The 21,757-nt window shown below is 41.3% G+C and overlaps 1 protein-coding gene across 1 annotated transcript; it reads right to left on the bottom strand.

The window, feature by feature from the left end:
• Nucleotides 1-409: 409 nt before the first annotated feature.
• LOC130842899 (zinc finger protein 345-like) lies at nucleotides 410-9,769 on the bottom strand. Its single transcript, XM_057719460.1, has 2 exons — nucleotides 9,655-9,769; nucleotides 410-2,733 (listed from the first exon to the last, which is right to left on the bottom strand). Exons 1-2 carry the CDS (start codon nucleotides 9,686-9,688, stop codon nucleotides 410-412), a joined length of 2,358 nt encoding a protein of 785 aa, XP_057575443.1. The 5' UTR covers nucleotides 9,689-9,769.
• Between the last annotated feature and the right edge of the window lie 11,988 nt (nucleotides 9,770-21,757).

Raw genomic sequence — 21,757 nt, 5'->3', positions numbered from 1 at the left:
ATGAACTCACATGATGTCCTCTGGGCCAAAATGGGTCAGGCCCATGCCCAAGCTGGTCAGAAAGAGAATGAGGACATCCTTAGGGTTCAGGCTATTCCTAATCTCCTCCAACAAATGAGAACAGTCAGTGTCCCTGAGCACATTAGGGTAGTGACTGATGCACACTGTGGGGATGTGCCAGGCTACAGAGGTGAAATGGATTTGGCTACATAAAGTGGCAGTGACATAAATCTATCAAGAGCCGTGGGCAGGTTAGAGAGTGTAACACAGTTACACATGCTTCCCACATAACTGAAAATTATGAGGAATCTCTCTACTCTTGGTGTTTGGATGTATAAGGCAACTAGCGCCTCACAGTTTTGTCCAGTGTCATTACACTGAATAAGGAAATTATACATTTCTTACACATCTAAGGCCTTTCTCCAGTGTGAACTCGCTGGTGCTGAGAGAGGTTAGATTTTCGGCTAAAAGACTTCCCACATTCATTGCAATCATAAGGCTTTTCTCCTGTGTGAACTCTCTGATGATAATGAAGGGTGGAACGAGAGGTAAAAGATTTCCCACATTCAGTGCACTCATAAGGCCTTTCTCCTGTGTGAACTCTCCGGTGAATAATGAGGTGAATTCTTTGGGTAAAGGATTTCCCACAGTCACTACACTCATGAGGCCTTTCTCCTGTGTGAACTCTCCGATGTCGAATGAGTATTGAGCTATTGGTAAAAGATTTCCCACAGTCACTACACTTATAAGGCCGTTCTCCAGTGTGAACTCTCTGATGATAGCCAAGGGCAGAGACAGAAGTAAAAGATTTCTCACATTCACTGCACTCATAAGGTCTTTCTCCTGTGTGAACTCTCCGGTGTTTAGAGAGGTATGAATTCTGGCTAAAGGATCTCCCACAATCCTTACATTCATAAGGCTTTTCCCCAGTGTGAACTCTCTGGTGTTGATTTAATTGGGAACTATCCCTAAAAGACTTCCCACATTCACTGCAGTCAAAAGGCCTTTCTCCTGTGTGAACTCTCTGATGACAACGGAGGGCAGAGCTAGAGGTAAAAGACTTCTCACATTCACTGCACTCGTAAGGCCTTTCTCCAATATGAATTTTCTGATGATAACGAAGGGCAGAGCCGGAGGTAAAAGATTTCCCACATTCACTGCACTCATAAGGCCTTTCTCCTGTGTGAACTCTCTGGTGTATATTGAGGTGATTTCTTTGGGTAAAGGATTTCCCACATTCACTGCACTCATAAGGCCTTTCTCCTGTGTGAACTCTACGGTGTCGAATGAGTATTGGTCCATTGGTAAAGGACTTCCCACATTCACTGCACTCATAAGGTTTTTCTCCTGTGTGAACTCTCTGATGATAACAGAGGGCAGAACCAGAGGTAAAAGATTTCCCACATTCACTACATTCATAAGGCCTTTCTCCAGTGTGAACTCTCTGGTGTTGAGATAGGTAAGATTTGTGGCTAAAGGATTTCCCACATTCACTACATTCATAAGGCTTCTCTCCTGTGTGAACTCTTCGGTGTATGATGAGGTGATTTATTTGTGTAAAAGACTTTCCACAATCTGTACACTCATATGGCCTTTCTCCTGTGTGAATTCTCTGATGATAACGTAGGCCAGAGCTAGAGGTAAAAGACTTCCCACATTCCCCACATTTGTAAGGCTTTTCTCCAGTGTGAACCCTCTGATGATAACGGAGGACAGAGCTAGAAGTAAAAGATTTCCCACATTCACTGCACTCATAAGGCCTTTCTCCTGTATGAACCCTCTGGTGTTCAATGAGGTCAGATTTTCTTCTAAAGGACTTCCTGCATTCAGTGCACTCATAACTCATTTCTCCAGTGTGAACTGTCTGTTGCTGAATAAAGATGGAGCTATGGCTAAAAGACTGTGCACAATGATGGCATATGTGGCAATTTTCTCCAGTGTGACTCCTCTGAGGATAAATAAGGACAAATTCTTGGCTAAAGGATTTTCCACATTTGCTGCACGTGTACTGCTTTGCCCCAGTATGAATTCTTTGATGTTGAATGAGGGCTGAGCTTCCCCTAAAAGATTTTCCACAGTCGCCACAGTCATGAAGCCTGTCACCAGTGTGGACTCTCTGGTGCACAACAAATGAGGATTTATATTTGAATGTTTTCCCACATTCACTGCACACAAAACACTGTCTTTCAGTGTGCATGCTCTGCTCCTGAACAAATGTGTGTTTGGGGCTGAAGGCTTTCTTGCATTCTCCCTTGGTACAATGGCTTTTCCTGCTTTGTAAAGTTTCCATGCAGTGGGTGATTGTGTTTGGTTTCACCCCATTGTGAATGGCCTGTTGCTTTAGATGTCCTGAGGTGGCTAGCAAGTCCTCCCCAACTTTATTGTAGGTAATAGGCTCCCCTGACACATGGAAATTGCTGCTCTTCACAAATGAGGTCCTGTCCACACTGATTATGAATGGATTTTCTCGCATGTGCTGCTCCTGGTGCTGTTGAGGGTCTGCAGTGAAATAAAATCCTTTTGCACATGCTCCACACTTGAATAGTTTCTGGCTGTGTTGTGTTCCCTGCTGCTCAGTCAAATGGAAAATTTTTCTAAAGAATGGACCACACATCTCACAGGGGTCAGTCTTCTGGGAAGACAAAGGTTCCTTGGAAGTCCTGGCCTGTGACATTACCACAGAAACACTCTGTTCAAATGATGCCTCAACATTCTCTTCTGCACTCCAGAAACCTGAATGCAAAGAAACACTGATGAGATACACACTCACTTTATTGGAAGCGGCAATCCAACCACAAACGTGCAAATGAAACAAAAAAAGAGCAGGGGTAATTATACTATCTCAGACAAGATAGAATTTAAGTAAATAGTTGTCACAAGAGACAAAAGAGATCATTACATAATAATAAAGCAGTCAATTCATCAAGAGGATATAACAATTACAAGTATATATGCACCCAATATTAGAGCACCCAAATATATTAAGCAAATACTAGCAAATCTTAAGGCAGAAAAAGATAAGAATGCAGTAATATTAGGGGTTCAATGCCTCTCTCCGGTTAAGAAAATGTTGCACTTGAACTGCACCTAAGACCAAATAGACCTAACAGACATGTACAAAAGATGCCATCCAACTATAGCAGAATACACATTCTTCTCAAGTGCACATAGAACATTCTCTATGATAGATCACGTTAGGTCACAAAACAAGTATTAACAAATTTAAGAATATGGAAATCACATCAAGCATCTTTTCCAATCACAATGGTATGAAACTAGAAATCATTAACAGGAGGAAAGCTGGAAAATTCACGAATATGTAGAATTTAAATGACACACTACTGAACGACTGGTGGGTTAAAGAAGAAATTTAAAAAACATATTCAGGGAATTCCCTGGTGGTGCAATGGTTAAGAATCCACCTGCCAGTGCAGGGATATGGGTTTGATCCCTGGTCTAGGAAGATCCCTCATGCTGTGAAGCAATGAAGCCCATGGGCCACAACTATTGAGCCTGCACTCTAGAGTCCATGAGCCATAACTATTGAGCCCACATGCCACAACTACTGAAGCCTGCATGCCTAGAGCCCATGCTCTGCAACAAGAGAAGCTGCCACAATGAGAAGCCTGCACACCGCAACAAGGAGTAGCTCCCACTCACCGCAACCAGAGAAAGCCCGCATGCAGCAATAAAGACCCAATGCAGCCAATAAATAAATAAATAAATAAATATTTAAAAATAAAAATAAAAAGCATATTCAAACAAATAAAAATGGAAACATAACACACCAAAACTTACAGGATGCAGTAAAAGCAATTGTAAGAGGATAGTTTATAGCAATGAATGCCTACATTAAGAAAAAAAGAACAATCTCAAATAAACAACCTGACTCTATATCTCAAGGTATGAGAAAAAGAACAACCTAAGTTTCAAGTTATCAGAAATAAAAACAAATAACAAAGATCAGAGCAGAAATAAATGAAATAGAGACTAGAGGAATGAGAGAAAACATCAATGAAACTAAGTTTTGTTTTTGTTTTTTAACTTTTTACCTTTTTTTCTCTTTTTTTGGCCATGCTGCAAGGTTTGTGAGATCTTAGTTCCCCAACCAGGGATCGAGCCTGGACCCCTTGCAGTGGAAGGGGGGAGTCCTACCACTGATCACCAGGGAATTCCCAAGAGTTGATTTTTTTGAAAACATAAATTGACAAGTCTTCAGCTAGATTATAAGAAAAAGAGATAAGACTCAAAATCAGAAATGAAAGAGGAGAGAGACAGCACAACTGATACTGCAGGAATACAATCAATCAGAAGAAACTAGAATTTATTTGCCAACAAATCGAATAACCTAGAAGAAATGAATAAAACTCCTATAAACATAAAACCTACCAAAATTAAATCATGGAGAAATAGAAAATCTGAATAGATCTATAATTGGTAACCAGATTGAGTCACTAATAAAAAATCTCCCAACAAAGAAAAGCCCAGGACTAGACAGAACCACTGGGAATTCTACTAAGTATTTAAAGAATTAATAGAATTCCTTCTCAAAGTCTTCCAAAAAACTGAAGCGAGAACACTTCCGAGCTCATTTTATGAGACCAGCATTACTCTCATATTGAAGCCATTTAAGAATAAAACAATAGAAGAAAATTCCAGGTCAATATCCCTGATGAACATAGATGCAAAAATCCTCAACAAAATACCTGCAAACCAAATCCAACAGCACATTAAAAGGATCATACATCACAATCAAGTAGGATTTATCTCTGGGATGCAAAGATGGTTCAACATCGTGCAAACTGATAAATGTAATACACCACATTATCAGAATGAAGGATAAAAATCATAATCATATCAATAAGTGCTGAAGAAACATTTTAAAATTCAATATCCTTTCATGATAGAAACTCTCAACAAGTTAGGTATAGAAGGAATGTACCTCAACACATCTGACAAGCCCAGAGCTAACATCATATTCAACATTCAAAAGCTAAAAGGTTTTCCTCTAACATCAGGAACAAGGCAAGGATGCCTACCCTCTTCACTTTCATGCAACATAGTACAGGAAGTCCCAGCCAGAGTAAGTAGAGAAGAAAAACAAAGAAGAGCTATTCAAATAAGAATGGAAGAAGTAAAACTATCTGTTTGCAGGTAATACACTCCTATATGTAGAAACCCCCAAAATTCCACCCCAATAAATGAATTCAGTAAAGTTGCAGGATAAAAAAACCAATATACAAATTTCAGTTGCACTTATATATACTAATAAAAATCTGTCTGAAAAGAAAACTAAGAAAACAATCATTTTAAATAGCATCAAAAACAATAAAATACTCAGGAACAAATTTAACCTAGGGGATGAAAGATCTGCATTCTGAAAATTACATGAAAATGATGAAAGAAACTGATGAAAACACAAATAAATAGAAACATATCCAGTGTTCTTGGATTGGAAGAATTAATATTGTTAATTTTACAAAGAGCAATTTACAGATTGAAAACAATCCATATCAAAATTCCAATGACATTTTCCACAGAAATAAAGAATTTTAAAATCTGTATGGAACCACAAAAAATCTCAAATAGCCAAAGCAATCTTGAGAAAGAAGGACAAAGCTAGAGGTACCACACTTTCTGGTTTCAAAATATTACAAAGCTATGGTGATTAACACATTATGGTACTGGGATAAAAACAGACACATAGACCAATGGAACAAAACAGAGAGTCCAGAAATAAACTCACACATATATGATTAACTCATCTTTGATAGGCACAACAAGAACACACAATGGAGAAAGGACAGTCTTTTCCATAAATGGTGATAGGGAAACTGGACACCCACATAAAAAAAAATGAAACTAAAAAATGAAACCCTTCTCTTATACCACTCACAAAAATTAACTTGAACTGGAGTAAAAACTTTAAACATAAAACCTGAAATTGTAAAACTTTTAGAAGAAAACAGAGAAAAAGCTCCTTAACATTGGTGTTGGCAATGATTTTTTTAGATGACACCAACAGCACAAGCAATGAAAGCAAAAAATAAACAAGTGGGACTATATCAAACCGAAAAGCTTCTGCACAGCAAGGGAAACAAAATGAAAACAGAACCTAAGGAAAAGGAGAAAATACTTGCAAAGGATTTATCTTATAAGGGATTAATATCTAGAAAATACAAGAACTCATACAATTCAACAATAAAAAAACTAAAGAATCCAATTAAAAATGGACAAAGGATCTGAATATTTATCCACAGACATACAAATGGTCAACAGGTAAATTAAAAGATGCTCAACATCACTAACATCGGGTAAACGCAAATCCAAACAACAATGAGATCATCTCACACCTGTTTGGAACACTACTATCAAAAAGACAAGAGACAGCCAGTGTGCTCTAGGGCCCACGTGCCACAACCACTGAGCCAGCATGATGCAACGACTGAATTCCATGCACCTAGAGCCCGAGCTCGGCAATAAGAGAGGCCACTGCAATAGAAGCCCTCACACCATAAAGAAGAGTAGCCTCCGCTCGCCACAACTTGAGAAAGCCCATGCGCAACAATGAAGACCCAATGCAGTCAAAAAAAATAAATACATAAAAATAAGAGACGGAGATAAGTGTTCATGAGGATGTGAAGAAAAGGAAACACTTCTACATTGTTGGAATGTAAATGGTAGGAATGTAAAACCAGTACAGCCATTAGGGAAAACTATGGGATTTCCTCAAAAATTAAAAATATAACTACTAACAAAAAAATAAATATAAAAAAATAAAAAATAATAAAAAATAAAAATAAAAAAATATATAAGTACTACATGGTCCAACATTCCTAATTCTGGGTGTATATCCAGAGGAAACAAAATCAGTATCTCAAAGAGGTATCTGCACCCCCATGTCCATTGCAGCATTATTCACAATAGCCCAGGTATAGAAACAACCTAAGTACATGCATACCTTGTTTTATTGCGCTTTGCAGATAATGCATTTTTTACAGATTGAAGGTTTGTGGTAACCCTGTGTCAAGCAAGTCTACTGGTGCCATTTTTCTAACAGCATTTGCTCACTTTGTGTCTGTGCATCACGTTTTGGTAATTTTTGCAATATTTCAAAGTTTTTCATTATTATTATATTTGTTATGGTGATTACTGATTTTTGTTTTGGGATGCCACAAAGTGCACCCATATGAGAGAGCAAACTTAATTGATAAATGTTATATGTGTTCTGGCTGCTCTACTGACCAGCTAATCAGTCTCTCTCCCTTTCTGCAAGCCTCCCTATTTCCTGAGATGCAACAATTTGAAATTCTGCCAGTTAATAAACCTACAATGGCCTCTAAGTGCTCAAGTAAAAGAAAGGATCACACATCTTTCACTTTAAATCAAAAGCTAGAAATGATTAAGCTTAGTGAGAAAGACAAATCAAAAGCCAAGATAGGCTGAAAGCTAGGTCCCGGGAAAAAACAGTATTAACCAGGTTGTATGAATAAATGCAAAGGAATAGTTCTTGAAGGAAATTACAACTGCTACAAATGATAAGAAAGCAAAAGAGCCTTAACGCTGATATAAAGTTTTAGTGATCTGTATGAAAAGATCAAGCCAGCCACAACATTCCCTTAAGACAAATCCTAATCTAGAGTCAAGCCCCACTGTCTCCAGTTCTGTGATGGCTGAGAGAGGTGAGAAGCTGCAAAAAGAAAAAAAAAGGTTTGAAGCTAGCATAGGTTGTTTCATGAGGTTTAAAGTGGTTTCTTGAGATGGAATGTACTCCTGGTGAAGATGCTGTGAAGGTTGCTGAAATAAAAAAGGATTTAGAGTATTTCATAAACTTAGTTGACAAAGCAGCAGTAGGGTTTAAGAAGATTGACTCCAATTTTGAAAGAAGTTCTACTGTGTGTAAAATGATATCAAACAGCATTGTATGCTACAGAGATACCATTCGTGAAAGGAAGAGTCCATCGATGTGGCAACCTTTATTACTATCTTATCTGAAGAAACTGCCACAGCCACCAAAACCTTCAGCAACCTGATTAGTCAGCACCTTGATCAGTCAAAATCATGGCAAGAAACTCCACCAGCAAAAAGATACAACTCAGATGATGGTTAACATTTTTTCAGCAATAAAGCATTTTTTTAACTAAATTATATATGTTGTTTTTTTAGACATAATGCTATTGCACATTTAACAGGCTACGCTACAGTGTAAACATAACATTTACATGCACTGAGAAACCAAACTCTGTGAGTTGCTTTACTGTGATACTTGCATTGCTGCAGTGGTCTGGAACCAAACCTGCAATATGCCTGTATCTGTCTATGGATGATTGGATATATAAAGCCTGGTATTTATATGCAACAGAATATTATTCAGCCATAAAAAAGGAAATCATGTATTTGTGACAACACTGATGAACCTGGAGGGCATAATGCAAAGTGAAATAAGCCAGAGAAAGATATGCTATCAATTCTATTTGGAATCTTGAAAAAAAGAGTTGAACCCACAGAAACAAAGAGTAGAATACCAGGGGCTCAGGTGTAGGGGAAATGGGGAGATGTGGGTCAGTTATAAGATGAATACGTTCTGAGGATCTAATACACCATGGAGAATACAGTTAATAATGCTGTATGGTATACTTCAAATGTCTTAACAGTAGATCTTAAGTGTTGTCACACACAGAAAAGGTAAATATAACATGTGAGGTAACAGATGTGTTAACTGACTGTGGTAATCATTTCATAATGTATGTGTGTATATACAAAATCATGACATTGTACACCTTCTTTTACTTTTTAAAAAATATTTATTTATTTATTTGGCTGTACCAGGTCTTAGTTGCAGCATGCAGGATCTTTAGTTGCAGCATGTGAACTCTCAGTTGCAGCATGTGGGATCTAATTCCCTCACCAGGGTTTGAACCTGGGGTCCCTGCACTGGTAGTGGGGAGTCTTAGTCACTGCACCACCAGGGAAGTCCTACTTTTTAATTTTTTTAAATTTTTTGGCCACGCTGCACGGCTTGTGGGATCTCAGATATCCTACCAGGGATTAAAACCAAGTCATGGCAGTGAAAGCACTGACTCCTCATCACTAGACCACCAGGGAACTCCCTGTACACTTTAAACATATACAGTATTATTTGTCAATTGTACCTCAATAAGCTGGAGAAAAGGAAAAAGAAAAGAGATCTAAACACTACAAGTAGAATCATAAAAGACAGCCTTGGAAAATAGCCCATGGTCCAGGTAAGTAATGGCCATGACAATGCCTTTGATTCCTGGCATATGGAGCCAGAAAGAAATGTCAGATAACAAAAGGGAACAAAGCCTGGGACACAGAAGTGCCACGGATCTAGATGCACCACCTGACCAGGGAAAGGACAAGTAAGATGCAATCCATTAGCCTTATTGCAAGACTGCTGACCTCAAATCCATCCCTATGAGGGTTGAGGACAGACTGTACTGGGTCTATGGGGAGAGAAGGGGGCAGTGCAAACGACCCAGCTCTACCTCTCATGGCAACTACTCAGAAAGCTGGGGAAACAAGCAGTGCCCAAGGTCCATATGTGAGAAGGGCAGAGCACCCCTTGGAGAAAGGAGGGTGAGGTAGGATACAGAGCCTAGCCCAGGTCACTGGGGAGGGTGAGGGTCTTACCCAGTGAGGATATAAGTGCAAAGTTCTCTAGCATCACATCATGGTACAGCCGTCTCTGAGCCTCATCAAGGAGTTTCCATTCCTCCCAGGAGAAGTACAGGGCAATGTCCTCAAAGCTCACACCACTCTGTCATGAATGAGATACATGAAACCATAAACATTCTCCGAGAACCCACAATTCATCTCCTCATACATGTATTCCACACTCATCCTCCACCTGAGCTCCCCACCTCAGGCCCTGGTGCCAATGATGCCTGATCTCTTCTCACTGTCCCATTAAATCACTGTGTTCAGCCCTCAGCAACAAAAAGCAGTGGATGGGGGGGATAAATGCCATCTAAACTCTGGGCCTGGCCTACAGGGCCCCATCCCTCCTGCTAAGTAATTCCCCTGAGGTCTCCCACATTATGCCTCCAAGAAACAGCCAAACATGGGCTCATCTTTACCCTTAAGTCCCCAATACCAGGGCCTGTGGGTCCTCAACTCACACTTCCTCTTGAGGTGCACATCATTCAGTTGACCAAACCTCCTTCACACCTTCAGACTACACAGCTGCGCTCCCACAGCTCTCCTGCCCCACACCACAGGCATCTCTCTGGACTCACCCATGTACTTGGAACATGGCATCCAGAGGGTGCCTAACAACATCAAACATGATCTAGCACAATTCCACTTCTCTGAGGGCACCCACAGCCGGGGAAAGCCCTGAATGCCATCCTGAAGCACTGCCTGCCTTGCCTCTGACCTTTGTTTCAACATTCGCCACCCAGAACCAGTGACTGGGACACCGTCTCCTGCGTTATGTAGGTTCCATAAGTGCCTTTTCAACCCTCAGAACCTGGGGAAAGGAAGGCAACCATGGCTGGGCTCCATGCGTGCAGGACTCCCCTGTATCCGCACCGGCCCTGGAACCTGCTGACCTCAGGCTGACCTACTAACCTCTGCGCCTCCGTCCTCAGGGCAGCCTCTTACCGGATCCTGTGACCTTGGACGAGGACTCGACTCCTGTGCCTTTCTCACCCCCATTCCAGTCTATTCGTTCTCTGAGCAACTTTTTGAAAACATTTAAAGCCCTAACACAGACTGTTCCTCGTCCTTCCACAACCCTCCACGGTCTCCAGCTCCCTCAGAATAAAGGAACAATCTCTCTCTCCGCCAGTCCAGGCGTGATTCCACCTCACACTCTCTTTACTGCAGACATAAGACAGACCCTAGGTTTCTGAATCCTCCCGCCTCGGTCCCACCTCCAAGCCTCTGCACCTGCCGGTCCCTCCGCCCGTCACCCTCTCCCGCGCGCCCTCACACCGTCGGTCAGAAACAGGGCCCCACCCACGACCGCCTCACCATCCCGGACACCAAGGCCGGGGCTGCGGGCACGTGGGCAGGCGCCCCGCACGCGGGGTTTCAGTGTCTGGTGGGGTGAGGGCGGTGCGGGCCCGGAGGACGGGCGTCTACCTGAGGCGGGTCCCTCAGCGCCGCCGCCGCCATCGGACTCTGTGGGCAAAACGGGGCCCGATGCTGAGGGGGAGGCGGGGGGACGCGGGCACGGCGAGTCCCTGTCCAGGGCCTGGTGCAGGGCACCTCGGGCGGCGCCGCTGGGCCTCACGCCCGCCTCTGTGCAGCGGGGACAGCGCCTCCTCTCGGACCCTCTCGGTACCGTCACCTAGATCCTGACATAACTTCTCCGGACCTACAACAGACCCCAAGTGAGCGAAAATGACCATCACCATGAGGGAGCCGGAAACCCCGCCCCGACACGATGCGCACGCGCAGGAACGCCTCACCCTGAGTGGCAGTTGCCTCGTAACAGCGGACTCTCGTCCTGGGGTCTTCTGGGTAATGTAGTCCCCAGCGCTCTAAAGGCCGCCGCGAAGCGAGTTCCTACTATTCAATGGAAGCTTTGGCTTCCTGAGGAACGCTGGAAGGTGGCGTTCCTACCTCAAAGGAGGGAGGGGCTTTGCTCCTTGTCAAAAGGCCGCGATGAGACGTCATTTCAGACTCCACGAAGCTCAGCCAGCTCCTAGAGGATATACTATTTGGGACGCTCCCACATCTACTGATCTAAAAGGCCATATCATTCTATAGTCATTCATACGAAACATCATGTTACTGCTCTTTAAATGCATGTAGGCTGAAGCGTTACGCAGTTTTTTGAGTTTCAGTATGTTTGGTCAGGAAGAAGAAAAAAGACTCCATACAGGTCCATGACAGAAAAGCAAATAGAGGGATGTTAGGCTGCCCTGAGGCAGGTGGACAATCAGGAGCTCTGCTTCTGCTTTCCACAGAAAACGGCTCCCTTGCCTGTATTATCAATCATTTTGAGAAGTAGAAGCGAAAACCAACAGGATCCACAGAAGTGGAAGCAAAATAGGAACTGCCAAACTAAACGCCCTAAATTTTATTAAAGCTAATTTTTAGTTTTGTGGCCTTTTTAAAATTGTTAACAGTTGTGTCCCCTAACTATATATATGTGTATATATATAATATATTTTAATTTTGTTAACCAAATTAACCCATGTATTATAGGCTAGCAACGTTTCAAATGGTGGTGCTTCTACTGGTTCTTCAATTCCTTCAGTCATCTGATGGCAGACTTTACTGTGACAGCAGGAGTAGTGTTGTAAATATAGTTATGCCAAACTATAGTTTTTGGATGTTGGGCTCATTTGGCCACAAGAAAATATTAAATGAGAATTATGTTAGTCTGCTAGGGCTGCCATAACATTTGAATACTAGTGAAGCTGAGGGTAGTCACTAGTCAGCCATCATAAAATAATAAACTGTAACCTGCCTTCACTGATCAAGCTCACTTTGCTTTTACAAAAACTTGCACGTACTCCCAAGCATCAAATAGCCTAAACAATAAGATCTTTGCCCAAGTTGTTTTTAGGGAACTGAAGTCAGCTGTGTCCTGTATGAGCTCGAGCTGGTTATAAGTGGTTAAGACCACCAACCCTCCATCTGGCTATGTGCAAGTGTCGACTAGGTGACTTTTTTTTTTTTTAACTTTTTATTTTTTTATTTTTTACAATAAACTGCATATATTTAGAGTGTACAATTTGGTATCCCAATCTCCCAATTCGTTCCCCCCCCCAACCCTCCCCGCTTTCCCCACTTGGTGTCCATATGTTTGTTCTCTACATCTGTGTCTCTATTTCTGCTTTGCAAACCAGTTGATTTGTACCATTTTTCTATAGTCCACATATATGTGTTAATATACAATATTTGTTTTTCTCTTTCTGACTCACTTCACTCTGTATGACAGTCTCTAGGTGACTAGGTGACTTTTTGATGTCAGAGAGCCAAAAGCCCACACTCAGAACATGATAACGCCACCACTTTCTGAACATGCTTTTCATGAAGAAGTCTGTAGCTTACTTTTACCTGTGCAGAATGACAATTGCCCCGCCTGCACAGCTTTATCACATAAACATCCCTAGCCCATCGCCTTTGAGGAGGTGTCCTTCCTTTGAGATTTGTCCTTCCTCTTTACTTGGCTGCCTTATGAATTAACAGTTTCTCTGCTGCAAACCTCAGTGTCTCATCGTTTGGCTTACTGTGTGTCGGGCAAATGAGACTGGTTGAGTAACAGTATGGACTATATGGCTTAAACAACAGAAAATTATTTTCTCACAGTTCTGGATGCTAAAAGTCTGAGAGGAAGGTGTCAACAGGTTTAGTTTTCCTGAAGCCTCTGTTTTGGCTTTTGGGTAGCCAACTTCTTGCTCTGTCCTCACATGACCTTTTCTCCCCATGAGCATACTACTAGTGTCTATCCCTCTTCTTATAAGTGATGTAATAAGATTTTTCATTTTAAGGCAAGACAAGAAAATCTAAAAATAAATTTTTGTTTTGGCCTCCCTCCCTCCTTAATGTTCCGTGTGCACCTGCATTACACACTAACCAGACTTCCTCAAAGATGGGAGTGCTTTCTTGACTACAAAGATCAATTTTTCTTCCTTTCTTCCGATGCTAGCAATGTAAATTCTTAAAAGATTAGTATTCCTTCCCAACTCTGTAGGGGATCATGGTGACTCACTGCTCGCTATGTACATGTTTACCTGGCCTGTGAACTTTATGTGAAATGTCACTGTCATTTTGTTGTACAGTCCTTTGTCTCATAAATGTATATGATTGTGCCTTCAACTTCTAACAGACAGAACAGACCTCAGAGATTCTAAGAATCTGTCTCCAATTCCCTATTTTCTTCTTAACTTGATTGTTAATTGAGTTTTTGTTGACAGAAGGAAACCAGCCTTAATGGAATACAACCACACTCTTATGATCTCACTTCCTTAATTACCTCTATAAATGCCCTATGTCCAAATACAGTCCCATTGTGGAAGAGGGCTTCAACCTATGACAAGTATTATGTTAATAAATGTTAGTGGTAATAAAAGGCAAATAGCTGGCTAAAATTGGATAATAAAGAGGAAAAGGACATTCAGCTTTTAAAAGCATGCTACAGGAGACTTCCCTGGTGGCACAGTGGTTAAGAACCTGCCTTCCAATGCAGGGGGCTTGGGTTCGATCCCTGGTTTGGGAACAAAGATCCCGCATGATGCAGGGCAACTAAGCCTGCGTGCCACAACTACTGAGCCCACATGCTCTGGAGGCCACTCGTCACAACTAGAGAGAACCCCATACACCAGAATGAAGAGCCCGTGTGCCTCAAAGAAAGATCCTGCATGCTGCAAGAAAGATCCTGCATGCTGCAGCAAAGACCCAATGCAGCCAAACAATAAAATAAAAAAATTTTTAATTAAAAAAAGTGAGCTTTCAAATACATAAAGTTGATTAAATAAATGGTAGGGTGTTCTAGAGAAAACTTATAGTCCAGGAGCTACACTTAGAATATTTGTTCTCCTTGCCTAGAACGCAAAGCAAAACTGAGAGACCTGAGTGTCACTGCCAAAGAGCACGAAGGGATGAATGTCGGGAAGCCTGAAAGCACCTGTGCAGAAGTGTTCATAAGGCCATGGTGTGGGTTCAAAATCATGGTTATCCGAAAAGATAAAATAGAAGAGAGAGGGTAAAAAGAGACAACATATTCACCAGGATGAGGAGGGTGAACAGGGCTTTTGTTTCACCAGGATAAGAATGGTGCAATGCATTGGATTCTCTGCTTGTGTCTATATAGGACAAGGACCATGGAGCCACTGGTAGACCATGAGGCCATAACATACCATGTCAATGAAGAACAACATGAATGCATGTAGTAGGGCAATACACCTTTCTGAAATAACTGAAAAACTGTATCTATGAATTGTTTCTGTAGTTGTTTTTCCTCTTCCTTGGTCCAGTTTACTCATAGCAATTAAAGGTATTTATCAGGAAATGCAGTATCCAGTGAGGGAAAGAGCAGAACCCAATGCACTTGGGGGATGTCATGCTGAGTTCTACTGACCTGGAAATACTGGGGCAAAGCTTAATGGCCTGGAAGCCACTCAAGAGCAGGTAGTCCTGAGACAACTCCTTCTGCTTACTCTGCAAAGATAAAGGACATGTTTATATCCAATATCACCTAGAAAATATTTCCTTCCAAAATTGTCATTATCTTTAAAGATACTGTAGGGAGATGCTCTAAGGAGAAGACCTTGGCAAAGACAAGCTGTTTTATCAAATTTCTTCACAGATAATCTCCCCATCATTACACTTCAGTCTTTTCGAATCTCTTAAAAATAACTTGATAACTATTAGACACGTTGAAACAATTACTTTCACTCTTTCATCCAGTACATTTTCTGATTCTACCATTTCCCACACCCTTTACAACTTCACTTTTTAAGAGCTTTACCCCTCTCTTATTCTATTATCTCAACTCAGGTAATTCTTCACTCATTCTAGGTGCAGTTTTATCCTCACAAATCCAATGTAATGAGCAAATTCCTAAACATAACAGTGATGTATAAGATTTTGGTTAAACTTCCTTCCTCTCAGAAGCTCTTGACACCACTGATAATTGTTCCATTTTTAACTTAAATTTGCTGATTCTTCATTTTCTCCTATCCACTTAGTAATGGAATTCCTGAGGGCTCAATCAGGAGTCATCTCTCTTCACAATCTAGACACATTTTGTTAGTGAATTCATTCAATGTCATGGCATAAATACCACTGTTAGCCAAAAATTTCCAAATTCCTATCTTTGCACATGTGCAAAGGGGGCATTTTACCTGTTAGATAAAGGTTTGGGACAACATCAGGTCATCTACTTGCTGGGAAGGAATTATTATTTCACATGTAAATGCAATGGCAGTGTGAGTATGGGAACTTGAAATGATCTCAGAGAGACATCTGTAAGATGAACAAGTTACTGAGAACTAATAGTAGTGATTGAGTAATTTATTGAGGAGGGAGAGGAACCCAGGAATCCAGGCCATAACATACCTGAAATGGCTGGAAAACACCAGGTAAAAATGATAGGCAAGACATGGTCTAAAAAGTGACAGAAAACAGCTAAGACAAAGGATGGCATTCATGGACTATGTTTCTGGCCAACCCAAGTGTTTTACCTAGAAAATATTATTTTTCATTGCTGATATCTGAGCACTATTGCAGCCTGGAAGAAGAAGAAAAGAAAGAAGTAGGAAGAACTCACAGCATCTTAAAAATGAACATGGGCAAAATGGGTATACTTTAATTCACTGTTTCAATAGGCATGTGTTAAGCATCTGATGCATGTCAAACATTATTCTCGTCTATGAGAGGTATCAGGAAGAAAAATGTCTGGCAAAGGACTGCCGAGACCAGCTCAGCGACTCGAGGTGAGTGCCAGGTGCCGCAAGCTTAAAGAAAACACAGACACAGATTTAAGAGAAAGATGGGACCAGGGGACTCAAGACCTCTAGGATCAAGAGCCTCGCTGATTGATCCCATGTTGCTTTTATTGAGTTCTTGGCATAGTCTAAGGGTCTAACACTCCCAGTTTAGTCCCACAAACAAGGTTATCTTTGAAGTAAACAAACAAAGGCCTCACATGACTGGGGGCAATGATCTTTGTTTGCCTCCTGGGTCCAATTTGAGCAGGGTGTGGATTTGAGCTGGGCGTGGAGAGCAAAGCAGCCCTGGGGGCAGGAGACCTCTCTCAGAAGGATTAAGGGTCTGTGCCCCACCCCTGTTGGCCCCTCTGTGACTGTGCCTGTCTTAGGTTGTTCCTCCCCTGAGTAATCTTACCCATCTCTGGCTAACCAGCCATCCTCTGGGGCCAAACAGGGTGATATGAGATGTGCAAGTGAGAAAGGGGCTGCGCCCCCAGAGAGGGTCAATATTCTGTTTCCACGGTAGCCTATGCCCCCATGGTCTCCACGCCCAGCACCCTTAGTTCCTCCACTGCTCAAGCAGGACATTCTGCATCCAGTCGCTCGGCCCACATACTTTAATTACTTTTAGTAACATTTTCAAGGTTTCAGAAAGACTTCTGAATGTTTTCCTACAAAGGACCTGCCTCTATTAAGCCAATACTGTCAACAAAAAAGATAAACATCAGACCAAACAAATAATAAAATATGCAATATATTTTAAGATGATAAGGGAACATGGGACTTTCCTGGTGGCGCAGTGGTTAAGAATCCGCCTTCCAATGCAGGGCACACGGGTTCAAGCCCTGATCCAGGAAGATCCCACATGCCACAGATCAACTAAGCCTGTGAGCCACAACTACTGAGCCTGTGCTCTAGGGCCTGAGAGCCACAACTGGAGAAAGCCCATTCACAACAACGAAGACCCAACACTGCCAATAAATAAATAAATTTATTTAAAAAAAATGATAAGGGAACAGACAAGGAGAGAAGGAATTGGACCTCCAGACTGTCTTCAGACAGACAGACACCCCCACCCCCACCCCCACACACATGCTCATTCTGTTTTCTCTGGAGAACACAGACTAATACAGATTTTGGTACCAGGAAGAGGGGTGCTACTGTGACAAATACCTACAAATATTCAAGTGGCTTTAGAATTGGGTAATGATTAGAGCTGAAAGAGTTTTGAAGAACATGTTAGAAAAAGCCTATACTGCCCTGAAGAGACTACTGATAGAAATATGGAAGTTAAAGTGATTCTGGGGAATTCTCTGGTGGTACAGTGGTTAGGACTCTGCACTTCTACTGTGGGGGGCACAGGTTTGATCCCAGGTTGGGGGATTAAGATCCCTCATGCCATGGCGTGGCCAAAGAAAACTAAAATTAAAAGAAAAAAGTGATTCAGATGAGGGCCCAGAGAGAAAAAAGGAGAGCAGTAGAGAAAGCTTCTATCATCTTAGAGATACTGTATACATACATCATCACAAATAGAAAAGTGGTATAAATATAAATATTAAAGCTGCTTTGGGACTTCCCTCATGGTGCAGTGGTTAAGAATCTGCATGCCAATGCAGGGGACGTGGGTTCAAGCCCTGGTCTGGGAAGATCCCATATGCTGCAGAGTAACTAAGCCTGTGTGCCACAACTACTGAGCCTGCACTCTAGAGCCCGCATGCCTAGAGCCCCTGCTCCACAACAAAAGCCCCTGCAACAAAGAGTAGCCCCCGCTCACCCTAACTAGAGAAAGCCCATACAGCAACAAAGACCCAATGCAGACAATAAATAGATAAAATTTTAAAAATAAATAAAATAAATAAGTAAACAAATAAATACATAAATAAAATAAAGCTTCTTTTGATGAGGGCTGAAACAGAATTGTGAGAATCTGTTATTAGAACCTGGAGGAAAGGCAAGCCTTGTTATAGTGGCATAGAACTTAGCCAAACTGCACTTTCATGTTTTGTGGAAAGTAGATCTTGTTAGTGATGAACTTGGATACTGACATGAGATTTTTAAGTAAGCTCTTGAAGGCAAGGCCTGGTTTCTCCTTGCTGTTCATAGTAAATGCAAGAGGGGAGAGATAAATTGGAGCAGGGATTGTTAAGCAGAAAGGAACAGGAACTTGAAGATTGGAGAAATTCTAAGCCTATCCCTCTTGTAAAAATTGGGGAAGGCTGTTCCTGAGAGGACATCAAGGGTGTGGCTGATTATTTGTTAAAGAGATTATGGGCATGTGATACATGATCCCAGGGGTTAAGACTTTGGGGGCAGCTGGGTTGGAGTCAATGTATTTTTTATGTGCGAAGGACATGAATTCAGGGATGCCAGAGTATGAAGTATTATGGGCTGAGTTGTGTCCTCCTGCCAAATTCATATGTTTAAGTCCTGACCCCCAGTACCTATGAATAAGCCTGAATTTGGAGACAGGGTCTTTAAAGAGGTAATTCAGCTACAGTGAGTTCATTAGGTTGGGTCCTTCTCCAGTATGACTGGTGTCCATGTAACAGGAGGAGATTAAAACACAAATGGAACTCTGCCTCTTCACCTGCAACATCTGCTATTCCCCGGTCTCCAGCCTGCCAGCCTCCCCTGCAGGTTTTGGACTTGCCAGCCACCACAATCTTGTGAGCCAATTCCTTCAAGTCTCTCTCTCACCAATGCTATCACTGAGAAAAGATAAATAGACAAATAAATAATAAATTGAGCCTCTCTCTCCCTGTCTATACGTCGGTTCTGCTACTACAGAGGACCCTGAACAGCCTCTGTAAATATCCTGTGATTAGTACACAACTGAACACCTCCATCTTCTTTCTTACTGGTCCCGGGGAACAGCATGCACTTTACCAGTAATTTTACATCTACAGCAAATTACTGGGATCAGTGCAAAGAAGGCACCTCTTATTTAAAATAAGAAACACCTCATTTGATAAAAGAAGGAATGAATGAAAGATTGCCAAGCATAGAGGGAAGGAACAAGAGGGTGCATAATGGTGTTAAGGTCTAACTGTCTCCCTGAAAGTCACCACTGGCTCCAGATCTGTGAGGATTGCTAATGATATGTCCCACTCTTTCTTTAAGCAGAGATCACTTGGTCTGATCTGACTTCCGAAATTCAAGCCACAGAGCCAGGGCAGGGGTGGGGTGGGGTGGGGATTTTCCTGTCATGCTCCTGAAAATAAGATGTGCCTGATTTAGTCCCTAGGTGTCCTTCCACAACAACCACTCTGAAAAAGGAGACGCTAGATTTTTTTCATGAATGACTGAAGTTTTTAGTGGGGAAGAGACACATAACCACAACTGGTCCAGGATTCAAAGACATTTTGTGATCTCCTTTAATTCCCCAAACTTTGTGGTGCTCACTCCCATTTAAATGATGTATCTGGTTATTATTTAAATTCATTCATGTAATTTCTCTTTATTGTAAATCCCTATATCTTTTGATTATTTGCATGTATTGATTAATTTCATACACACCCCCACACACATTTTTTGTTTGGGTTTACCAATATTTTCCTGATAAGTTTTTAGTTGTGTACTATAAAACCTAAACTTTTTGATTAGAAAATTTTGAGTAGATTTAACTGCATATACATAAAATAAATGCTATTTCCTCATCCTGTTCTACTTCCCATCCTCTATAACACAGGAGTTAAGGTCTGTTATCAACTATTGTGTATCCTTCCAGAAATATTTTATTCATTAGCATATAATCATGGTAACTATCTGTACCTCATCAAAAGTTAGATGCTCCCTAAACTCTAGTTTGAATAAATCATTTATTGTTATTTAATAATTTATTGAATGTTAACATAAACAAGTAAAATATGAAGTTGAAGGATGTGATGCTATGATGAATCCTAATTTGAATTCTTTGGAAGCATCTAAATTTTAGATGGTTGAAAAAAATTGCCATTGAGACTTCCCTGGTGGTCCAGTGGTTAAGATGCCACACTTGCACTGCAGGAACACAGGTTCAACCCCTGGTCAGGGAACTAAGGTCCCACATGCCACACAGCCTGGGGTCAAAAAAAAAAAAAGAAAAAAAATGTTAAAATAAATGGGGCTAATTCATTTGTTTTTCTTTTGTTTTTCTTTGTATAACCATGAACAGACACCTCACCGAAGAAGATATATATAGATGGCAAACAGCATATGAAACGATGCTCAATATAATTTGTTATTAGGAATTTTAAATTAAAACAACAATGAGGTATCACTGCATACCTTTTAGAAATGGCCAAAATCCAGAACTCTGAGAACACCAAATGCTGATACGGAGGTGGAGCAACAGAAACTCCTGTCCACTGCTGGTGGGAATGCAAAATGGTGCAGCCACTTTGTAAGACAGTTTGTCAGTTTCTTATAAAAATCATCATACTCTTATCATATAATCTAGCATGGAGCTCCTTGGTACTTACCAAGCAGTTGAGAACTTAAATCCACACAAAAACCTTCAGATGGATGTTTATAGCAGCTTTATTCTTAATTGCCCAAAAGCAATCAAGATGTCCTTCAGTAGGTGAATGGATAAATAAACTGCGGTGCATGCAGTGAAATGCTATTCAGCCCTAAAAAGAAAGAAGTTACCAAGTCATGAAAAGACATGGGGGAAACCTGAATGCATATGACTAAGTGAAAAAAGCCAACCAGAAAAGGGTATATGCTGTATGATTGCAAATATATGACATTCTAGAAAAGACCAAACTATGGAGACAGTAAAAAGATCAGGGCTTGCCAGGGATTAGGTGGGAAGGAGACATGAATAGGCAGAGCACAGATTTTTAGGGCAGAAACTACTCTGTATGATACTGTAATGGTAGATACATGCCATTATACATTTGTCAGAACCCATGGAACAGGCAACACCAGGAGTGAACCCTGTGGATACTGGGTGATAATGATGTATCAGTTCAGATGCACTGATTGTAACAAATTTCCCACTCTGGTGCAGGATGCTGACAGCGGAGGAGGCTGGGCTTATGGGGGGAAGGGGTACATGGGAAATCTCTCGTACCTTCCCCTCAGTTTTGCTGTGAACCTAAAACTATTCTTAAAAATAAAGTCTAATTTTAAAAATTATCTGGATTTGATGACCTGCTTAACAGAGGGAAAAATTGATCAGAGCTGCAAAACAGCAGTCCCCTTAGTTTTATCTTGTTTTCTCCAGTTTGCAACTTTCCCGAGTGGTTAACTGTACTCCTTTGACTTAAATCTTCCGATGCAGAATGCATTTAAGTTGTTGACTTTGGCTTGGGAAAAATGACGAGAAATGGAGTAATACAAAGAGACTTCAATGTAATATG

The sequence above is a fragment of the Hippopotamus amphibius genome, unplaced genomic scaffold (assembly GCF_030028045.1).
Source record: "Hippopotamus amphibius kiboko isolate mHipAmp2 unplaced genomic scaffold, mHipAmp2.hap2 H_1, whole genome shotgun sequence".
Taxonomy (NCBI): domain Eukaryota; kingdom Metazoa; phylum Chordata; class Mammalia; order Artiodactyla; family Hippopotamidae; genus Hippopotamus; species Hippopotamus amphibius.
This window is presented reverse-complemented; position numbering and strand designations above follow the sequence as displayed.